This window comes from Megascapheus bottae, chromosome 31 (assembly GCF_031878675.1).
Source record: "Megascapheus bottae isolate mThoBot1 chromosome 31, mThoBot2.hap1, whole genome shotgun sequence".
Classification (NCBI taxonomy): Eukaryota; Metazoa; Chordata; class Mammalia; order Rodentia; family Geomyidae; genus Megascapheus; species Megascapheus bottae.
The window spans coordinates 4,473,453-4,482,737 of NC_143539.1; the positions used below are offsets into that span (position 1 = coordinate 4,473,453).

The 9,285-nt window shown below is 63.3% G+C and overlaps 1 protein-coding gene across 6 annotated transcripts; it reads left to right on the forward strand.

Annotated features, from left to right (window-relative positions):
- The first annotated feature begins 1,084 nt into the window (after positions 1 to 1,084).
- On the forward strand, positions 1,085 to 9,218 carry Dmpk (DM1 protein kinase). Of its 6 annotated transcripts, none has more exons than XM_090322198.1 (15): positions 1,085 to 1,441; positions 3,271 to 3,362; positions 3,570 to 3,653; positions 3,747 to 3,842; positions 4,014 to 4,162; positions 4,375 to 4,468; positions 4,587 to 4,793; positions 4,871 to 5,134; positions 5,558 to 5,643; positions 7,073 to 7,196; positions 7,717 to 7,874; positions 7,964 to 8,061; positions 8,216 to 8,262; positions 8,489 to 8,578; positions 8,863 to 9,218. In XM_090322198.1, exons 1-15 carry the CDS (start codon positions 1,282 to 1,284, stop codon positions 8,983 to 8,985), a joined length of 1,872 nt encoding a protein of 623 aa, XP_090178324.1. In that variant the 5' UTR covers positions 1,085 to 1,281; the 3' UTR covers positions 8,986 to 9,218. The 6 variants fall into 6 exon arrangements, with proteins under 6 accessions (XP_090178324.1, XP_090178321.1, XP_090178323.1 ...); XM_090322195.1 differs by having other exon boundaries at positions 8,493 to 8,578; XM_090322197.1 differs by having other exon boundaries at positions 4,871 to 5,119; positions 8,493 to 8,578.
- Positions 9,219 to 9,285: the final 67 nt, after the last annotated feature.

Sequence of the window (9,285 nt, forward strand, 5' to 3'; positions counted from 1 at the left end):
CCCCTTGCTGTTGTCTGTGCTTCTGAAGAGTGTTAAATCTGGGGCCCCTGGGCCCTCCCTGTCCCCCAGGACTCTTATTTATACTAAAGTTCCCTGTTTGCACAGCGGCTCTGCTCCCTTTGGGGGAGGAAGCGTCGGCGCACTTGGCTGCTGGCCGAGGAGCTGGGCTCCAACCAAAGGAAGCTGGCCAGGCCGCCTCCCCAGGGGGGCTGGGTGGAAAGGGGAAGGCGAGGCACAGGGCGCTGAGCACCAGCCAGTGGAGATCCTTCCCCCCATTCCCAGCATCTGCCCCCAGGGCTGGCCAGGACCCTTCAAGGCCCTCGGCGGACATGTGTGGAAAGTTTGAGGCTCTCCAAGGGTCTCCTCCAGGCAGCTTCCCGGCCCTGGAGTCCCTCTGAGCCACCTCTGTGACAGGTCTTGGCCTCCTGGGGCCTTGGCCTGGCCCTGTGGTGGTGGCTTCCTCCTGTCTAGCCTTCCCCTCCACCCCTGCCGTGTTCCTTTCTAATCCCAGCCTGGGCAGGAATGTGCTGCCCGGCCTGAGGCCAAGGAGCTATTTTAGGGTCTCCTTTGCGTGGGCGGGCCTGGCGCAACCACTTGCCTGCTGGCCAGGCTTTAGCCAGCAGGTCACCCCTGGCCCCTGAGTGCCACCCCTCCCAGTCCCCATTCCTGACCAGGTCCCAGTCCTCTCCTAGCCCTCTTCTCCCTCCTCCTCCTAGGGAAAAAGTGAGTGTAAAGGCAGAGGCCAGGGTAACTTCAGCTGCCCCAAAGTGGACCAGTGCTGAGTCACGGAGAAGCGGCCCCCGCCCCCTGCCCGGGCGGCAGACCCTGTCCCCACAGTGTCCAGCCAGTGTGGGGCTGGGTGGTGCTGAGATCGCTGGCCTCTGTCGGCCCCTCCGGGCAGCGGAAGGCTCTTGCTCACACCTACGGCGCTTACACTGCACCTTCCTTTTTTGGGGGGAGAAGTGCTGGTGTGACAGTTGAAATTATCTGGGCTCTCCAGTGCTAAAGAATTCTGGGGAGCCCTGGAAGGAGGGAGTGGGGGGGTCTGGCTTATGACGGGTTAAAGCTGTGAGGCAAGAGGGGGGCCGGACCAAGGGGTGGAGAGAAGAGGAGGAGGAGGCCTCAGCCACAGAGAGAAGTGGCCAGAGAGGCCCCAGGAACAGCTAGGGACAGGCAGACATGTGGCCTGGGCTCCGTGGCCTGGACTCGGGCTGCCAGGCCCTGTGACTGGAGGACCCCGAGCCCTGGCCCGGGAAGGGGCCATGGTGCAGCCTGGCCGACATGTCAGCCGAAGTGCGGCTGAGGCGGCTCCAGCAGCTGGCGCTGGACCCTGGCTTCCTGGGGCTGGAGCCCCTGCTCGACCTTCTCCTGGGCGTCCACCAGGAGCTGGGCACCTCCGATCTGGCCCAGGACAAGTACGTGGTGGACTTCCTACAGTGGGGTGAGTATTGTCCTGCATGGGCTGCCTGGGCAGGGGCAGAGGCTGGCCCTGCAGGGGGGGGGCAGGATGGATGCCTGCAGGTCTCTTGGGAGCCCTGGATGCTAAGGCAAGTGGGCACCCGCCCTTCTTGTGGGACAGTGAGGTCGGCAGAGGCCAGGACGACCTGGCCAGGGTGACTCAGCCATGGCAGGCGAGGCTGGGCAGAGTCTGCCTCCAGTCCTCAGACCTTTCCCCTCCAATGGGTTCCGTGCCCCCTGTCCTAGCTTCGCTGGGTGTGGGGGAGCGTGGGCAGCTGCCAAGGGCGCGGCTGACAGGCAGGTGTTGGGCGCCAGCCTCTCCAGAACCCTGACAGGTGTCCAGGCCCTGGGAGGGTGGGTGACTCATCCAGGCCCTGGGGGGCAGCAGCTCAGCACACAGGCGCCACTCAGCACCCTCTGTGCCCTCCGCCACTTGGGGTCTGGGTGTGTCCACTGTGCAGGATCCATGTCCCCCCCACCCCCAACAGCAGCCGCTCCTTTCAGTTTTCCAACCCCAGCTGTCCTACAAAGCCCCTTGGCGCAGAGGTCTTTCCAGGCCCTTCGGACCTGGCTGCTTCAAAGCCAGCTTCCTGCCCTGCCTGCCCCGACCCGGCCCCTGCCAGGCCCCCCTCGCTCTGATTTGTCACAACTGGCATCCTGCCACTCTCTGCCTGTCCCTCAGCATCTGCCTCTTGGTTCTTGGCCTGTGTGTCCCTGTCTTCATGGGTCACTGTGTCTTGTCCCCCACTGTTCCAGCTCCCTCTTGTCTCTCCTGATCTAGGCTCCGTCCTATTCCATTTCAAAGATAGGAAGATGGAGGCTATAGGCCAGCCCCCTGGGCCTCTTGGGGACTTTTTTCCCTCCTTCTAACCCTCAGTGACTCTCTGGGCCCCCCTTTTGCAGATGGAGCTGAGCAGGCAGGGTAAACTGAGGCCTAGAGTGGGTGCACTGGCCTGCCTTTCCTGCCAGGAGCAGTCCTTTTGTGGCCTGGGCTGCATGCTGGGGCCCCTCCCCTGCTGAGCCTTGGGGCGGGGGAGGGGGCCTGGGCTCCTGCTGCCTTAAAAGGGCTGGGTGTCTTGGCTCTCTCCTCCCTCCCCCATCCTTTGCCCTGGATGGTTCTTCCTTGGCCTCCCACTGTCCCTGAACCCCTCTCCCCTCCAGAACCCATTAGAACCCTCCTCTTTCCTGTTCATACCCATCCCTCCTCCAAGCTGTCTCCGGGAGTCCAGGCTAATTCCACTTTCGCAGATAAGGCCCTTGGCCTGCTCCCCCAGTGCCCAGCATCTCCCCAGCTAGCTGTAGGACTTTAGTTTCTGAAGCTGTGATTGCCAGCTGTAAAACACCCCTCTGCTCCCCTCAAGAGACAGAGGCCACACTCCACAAACACTCGGGGTGTGCATCTGCGCCACCCTCTGGACCCCCCCCCTTGCACATACTTTTCCCAGCCGCCAACACCGCTGCGTGGTTCTGGCCCACAGCACAAAACCCTGGCTGCGAGCTGTGCCCATCCCACTGAGGGCCTGCGCCATGCCTGGGCCTGGGCGCAGGGCCCGGGGCTCAGGGACTTCTCCCCCGTCCTTGGGCACCACCGGCTGTGCAGGCATTTGTTCACCCTTTCACCCTCTGCCCGTCCACCCCAGAGAGGGGCTCAGAAGAGCGGCTCCACGAGAGCAAGCGCAAGCCGGTTTGCGATTCCTAGAGCCTGACCCACTGTTCCTGGAGCCCAGGAAGTGTACGGAGAAGTGGGGAGGCTGAGGGCGGGCTGTTGGCCGCTGGGTTCTCACCCCTGCCCTCCTCCCCGGCCACCCTCAGCGGAGCCCATTGCGGCGAGGCTTAAGGAGGTCCGGCTGCAGAGGGACGACTTTGAGATTCTGAAGGTGATCGGGCGCGGGGCGTTCAGCGAGGTGAGTCCCGTGGCGGCGGCCGAGGCCGGCTTGGGGTGGGCGGGGCGTGGGAGCCGGGCCCAGCCGCAGAAACTGATGAATGAGCGCGAACCTGGGATTGGGTGGGAGCGGGGGCGGGGCCGGGGCGGGGCGGGGCCGGGGAGGCTTCCCCACCGCCCGCCCGCTACCCTACCCCTCCCGCTGCTGCCACCCTGCTCTGGCTTTCAGGTAGCGGTGGTGAAGATGAGGCAGACGGGCCAGGTGTATGCCATGAAGATCATGAACAAGTGGGACATGCTGAAGAGGGGCGAGGTGAGGGCCGGGTGGGGCCGGGGCCGGGACCCGGGCGCGCCTGGCATCCCCGCCCGGCTTCAGCCCCTCAGCGCCTCTGGGTGCCTGGCGCAGGTGTCGTGCTTCCGTGAAGAGCGGGATGTGTTGGTGAACGGGGACCGGCGCTGGATCACACAGCTGCACTTCGCCTTTCAGGACGAGAACTACCTGGTGAGGGCCACGGCCACCCAAGAGCTCTTCCCCGGGCCGGCCGAGGTCGCTCTCCGTGTGGCCCCTGCGTCAGGAGAGCCCGGGCGCGCTCTGGGGAGGGGGTGAGAGGGCAGTGAGCGACCGGCGGGCGCCTCGGCAGGGCCGCTCACCCCGCGGCGACCCCCTTCCCAGTACCTGGTCATGGAGTACTACGTGGGTGGGGATCTGCTAACGCTGCTGAGCAAGTTTGGGGAGCGGATCCCAGCCGAGATGGCGCGCTTCTACCTGGCAGAGATCGTCATGGCCATAGACTCGGTGCACCGGCTGGGCTACGTGCACAGGTGGGCTGCATGCGCGGTGGACGCGAGGGGCGTGGCCAGAGCGCTAAGGGGCGGCCCCTCCCCGGAGGGTGGTGAAAGGGATCCTATTGGCTGGAGCCCTCTGGGGGCCGGGCTTGACGGGGGCGGGGAGGGGGCTTGCGGTGGGGGCCGGCAGAGTGGCCCGGAGGGCGGAGCTCGGCAGCGGGCGGCCCCGCCCTCTTCTCGCCTCACAGGGACATAAAACCCGACAACATCTTACTGGACCGCTGTGGACACATTCGCCTGGCTGACTTCGGCTCCTGTCTCAAGCTGCGGGCGGATGGAACAGTGAGCAGTGGGGCGAGGAGGGGACTGGGCACTGCCCACGGGGCAGGACTGGGGAGCCTAACTCGGTGGAAGGGTCAGCCCTGCCCCCGTGATGGAGACCCGGGTCCTGCGGACGTAGGTGCGGTCGCTGGTCGCCGTGGGCACCCCAGACTACTTGTCCCCTGAGATCCTGCAAGCCGTGGGCGGCGCACCGGGGACTGGCAGCTATGGGCCTGAATGTGACTGGTGGGCGCTGGGTGTGTTTGCCTATGAAATGTTCTACGGACAGACGCCCTTCTATGCCGACTCTACAGCGGAGACCTATGGCAAGATTGTCCACTACAAGGTGAGCACCGTGCCAGGAGCTCCTGTTGTCCTGGCATGGGGCGGCCAGGCCCTCATCTCCTCCCTCCCTCCGTGCAGGAGCACCTGTCTCTGCCACTAGCCGACACAGGCGTCCCCGAGGAGGCTCGGGACCTCATTCAGCGGCTACTATGCCCCGCTGAGGTCCGGCTAGGGCGGGGTGGAGCGGATGACTTCCGCAGGCATCCTTTCTTCCTGGGCCTGGACTGGGAGGGCCTTGGTGACAGCGTGCCCCCCTTCACACCGGACTTTGAAGGTGCCACAGACACGTGCAACTTCGACGTGGTGGAGGATGGGCTCACTGCCATGGTGAGCGGGGGAGGGGTACGTACCTGCACCCCACTCACTCCTGAAACCCGGGGTGATAACTCCTGGGGTCTTGTGGCATTCTTTCTCTGGTGAATCTGGAGGCCCCACTGGAGATGTGGACTTAGCAGTCCTGCTCCTTGACAGTGAGGTCTCAGTGACGAGGGCTGAGATGGCAGATTGTAGGGGGTAGGGCACTGAAGGTTTTCCTGGGAGCTTGTGGGAATTTAGAGAGCCACCTCTCTGTGTCTCATGCTGTCCCAGGCTCTCCTGTCCTTGCCCTAACCCCCTAGAGAACTGACCAATTACAACCTAGCAGAGGCCATTTTGGATAACCCTTGTGTTGGGCTAAGTTTGGGGAGGGACACTTGAGGGATGATGGGAAAGGATGAGGGGCCAGCCCAGACAAACACTGGTCACATCTGTGCCTCTCCCATGAAGGAGACGCTGTCAGACATGCAGGAAGGCATGCCACTGGGTGTCCACCTGCCTTTCGTGGGCTACTCCTACTCCTGCATGGCCCTCAGGTAAGCACACTCATTGTTCTGGAGGGAACAGAGGCTGCTGGGTGGCTGCCAAGGCCTCTAGGCCCCAGTTAGTTTGCAAGATCGGTCTTGGGACCAGGAACACTTAGGATCCCCTAAGTAGACTCAGTGTGAAACATGAAGCCAAGTCTGAGCATTCCAGTCACCATGTCGAGTCATAGTCCCATGGCATCTGCATCTTAGAAGATGGGATTTTTATAACGAATTTGTGTATGTGTATGCTGATCCTGGGGCTTGAACTCAGGACCTGGGTGCTGACCCTGAGCTTTTTCTTTTTGCTCAAGGCTAGCTGTCTAGCACTTTGAGCCACAGCTCCACTTCCAGCTTTTTGCTGGTTCTCTGGAAATGAATCTCATAGACTTTCCTGTGCAGGTTGGGTTTGAACAGTGATCCTTAGATCTCCGCCTTCTGAGTAGGTAGAATTATGGTGTAAGCCACCAGTGCCCAGCCTGTAATGAATTTTCACCGATTAGAAACTTCATCCAGTCACATGTGTAACAATAAAGCCTCTTGAAATCATTTCTCTTACACGTATGACCATGCATCTCACAATTAGAAAACAGGAATTGAAGCTGGAGATGTGGTTCAAGTGTAGAGCACCTGCCTAGAATGTCCAAGACAGTTAGTTCAAACCCTGAGAGCATCCAAAATAAAAAACAAGACGTCCTGGTGCCTCCAGCACTGTCCCTGGTTCCTGGCTCACACAGGGCAAGCTCAGCTCCTACCTTTCCTGAACTAATGCTGGTGCCACCAGCCAGGTGCTTCCCTGGCAGGCCAGGTCATTACAGGACTGGTCCTGAGACTTAGTCCCCCAGGAGGCACTGCTGAGTTGCCAGACCCCCAGTGAAGGCAGGTGGGTAACCTAGTATCTGGAGGTTTCTCTGAAGAGTGGATCGCATCTTTGGGGGTCTGGATCCTTTGCCTATTCTGAGGCCCTAAAGAAAGAGGTTGTTGCTGGGTGCAGTGGCTCATGCCTGTAATCCTAGCTACTCAAGAGGCTGAGATCTGAGGACCAAGGTTCAAAGCCAGCCTTTGCACAGAAGGACTTGAGACTCTATCTCCGTTTAACCTCTAGAAAACGGGCAGTGGGGCTTGGCTCAAGGGTAGGTCAGTAGTCTTGAGTTGAAGCGCTCAGGGACAACCCCCATGACCCACAAAAAAAAGAAAGAGGTTGTTAAAGAAAGGGACACACCCTAGAATCAGATGTCTAGACCCAAGTTCCCACAGGAGGATGAGAAAGGCAGCCACCCACCACTCCGCCTCACCACCTCACGGCCCCCCCCACCCCCAGCATGAGGTAATTTAAGGGACAAGGCTTGCTCTCTCTAGGTAGAGCTGGATTTGGGGAATTGGGGCACTGCTCCTGTGCCAGGGACACCCTATTGGCAGCCACTCCCTCCCCTCTCCCAAGGGATGAGATCCCAGACTCCATACCCATGGAACTGGAGGAGGCTCAGCAGCTGCCTGGGCCACAGGTGCCAGTGCCTAGCATGGAGCCCACACTGCCCCCCACGGTGTCCCCACCCCAGGAAACAGTGAGTAGCAGTTGAGGGTGGTCAGCACTGGTACTGGTACAGGGCAGAAGGGCACCTGTTAGCAGAAGAGGCCCCTGTGGCACTTTTTTCCAGTTTTGGGGCTTGAACTCAGGGCCTGAGCACTGTCCTTGGGCTTTCTCAAGGCTAGAACTCTTATCACTTGAGCCACAGCACCACTTCTGGCTTTTTTTTTCTATGTATGTGGTACTGGGGAATTGAACGACGATCTTCGTGCACGCTAGGCAAGCACTCTACCACTAGGCCAAACTCCAAGCCCCATGTGGGGCTGGTTTCTTAACATCTAAGACTGGCTAGTGGGAGGACGGAGGCTTGCAGACCTCAGCAAGGAACAAGCCATGCATGCTCTGCAGGGGCCGGCAGGCCTTGTCCAGAGCCGGAGACGTCTGGAGTTGGGTTGTTTAAGGGCTAGTTCACGGGTTCCCCCGCCCCCCGCGCTGCACCGCAGGAATCCAGGGGTGGGGGGTGTGAGCCGGGTCTTCCCCCCACCCCCCCCTTCCAGGCTGAAGCCGCCGTGCCCGTCCCGGAGGCCACGGTGGAGGCAGAGAGCGAGGTGACGCTGCGAGAGCTCCAGGAGGCCCTGGAGGAGGAGGTGCTCACGAGGCAGAGCCTGAGCCGCGAGCTGGAGGCCATCCGGACGGCCAACCAGAACTTCGCCAGGTCGGGCCAGGGCACGGGCCGCCGCCGCCGCCGCCGCCGGGCCGCCCCAGCGGGCCCCCGCGGGCTCACCCTCCCCATCTCGCCCGCAGTCAACTGCAGGAGGCCGAGGCTCGCAACCGGGAGCTGGAGGCGCGCGTCCGGCAGCTGCAGGAGCGGATGGAGCTGCTACAGGCCCAGGGAGCCACAGGCGAGTCCGCGTCTCACCTTCCCCAGGGCACGGGGAAGGGCAGGGGGCGCCGGCTGAGTGTGGGCCCCCGGGGGAGGGGGTCCAGGCTGGGGCACGCCGCGCCACCGCCCTGCCCGCCCTCCACGCGCCATACGCCTCTCTCTTCTCCTTCCAGCCGTCACGGGGGTCCCCAGTCCCCGGGCCACGGATCCACCTTCCCATGTAAGACCCCCGCCTTCCCCTGCCTGCTCCGCCCTTCCCTCTCCCCGCCCTCCTGCGTTACGATTCCAAGAACAGCACCACGTTTGCCAGTTCTGCCTTGGCGCAGACCTCGCATTAAACCCCCTTTCGGCCATCCGCTGAGATTCCCTCCCCGCCTGCCTCCACTCCACCGCCGCGGGCGGCCGGGCTGGGCTCCGATCGGGTCACCTGTCCCTTCTCTCTCCAGCTAGATGGCCCCCCGGCCGTGGCTCTGGGCCAGTGCCCGCTGGTGGGGCCGGGCCCCCTGCACCGCCGCCACCTGCTGCTCCCTGCCCGGGTACGTCCCACGCCGCCCCCCGCGCCCAGCCCACCCCGAGCCACCGAGCCACCGCCGCTTAGCTGTGCTTCTACCCTGGCTCCGCTCACCACGGGAGGGAGGAGGCTGGGGCAGCCAATCAGAACGGGCAGCTAAGAAGCGAGGACGAGCTCCGACCGCAGAGCGAGCAGACCAATCGGAGCTGCTCGTGGAGGGAGGCGGGCCAGGTCCGGAGCAGAACCATCTAAGGGGCCCGGGCCAGGCGGGTGCTGATCCCGCCCCTCTCCCCCTCCCCCTCCCCCCAGGTCCCTAGGCCTGGCCTACCGGAGGCGCGTGGCCTGCTCCTGCTCGCCGCTGCTGTGGCTTCTGCCACCGCCCTGGGCTGCACTGGGTTGGTGGCCCGCACCAGCCTTCTCGCCCCCCTCTGACTTGCCCCCGGAGCCTCCTTCGCCCCCTGAACCCTAGAGCCTCAGACAAGCCCCTCACTTGGGCCAGTGCGCAGCCCTGAAACGTCCACACAGCAGCCGGCCAGGGTCCGGCCCAGCTCCGATCCTGTGATCCGTGCCCGCCCCCTGGCGGCCGAGGAGGGAGGAGCCGCGGCTGCGGAGGGAGCGCCGGGCTCCGGGGCGGGCTCGTGGCCAGGAATGCCGCTGCCGCTGCGGGGGCGGGGGGCACCCCCACTTCCTCGGTGGGAAGACTGCGGCCCTCCGAAGGCCGCAGGACAGCGT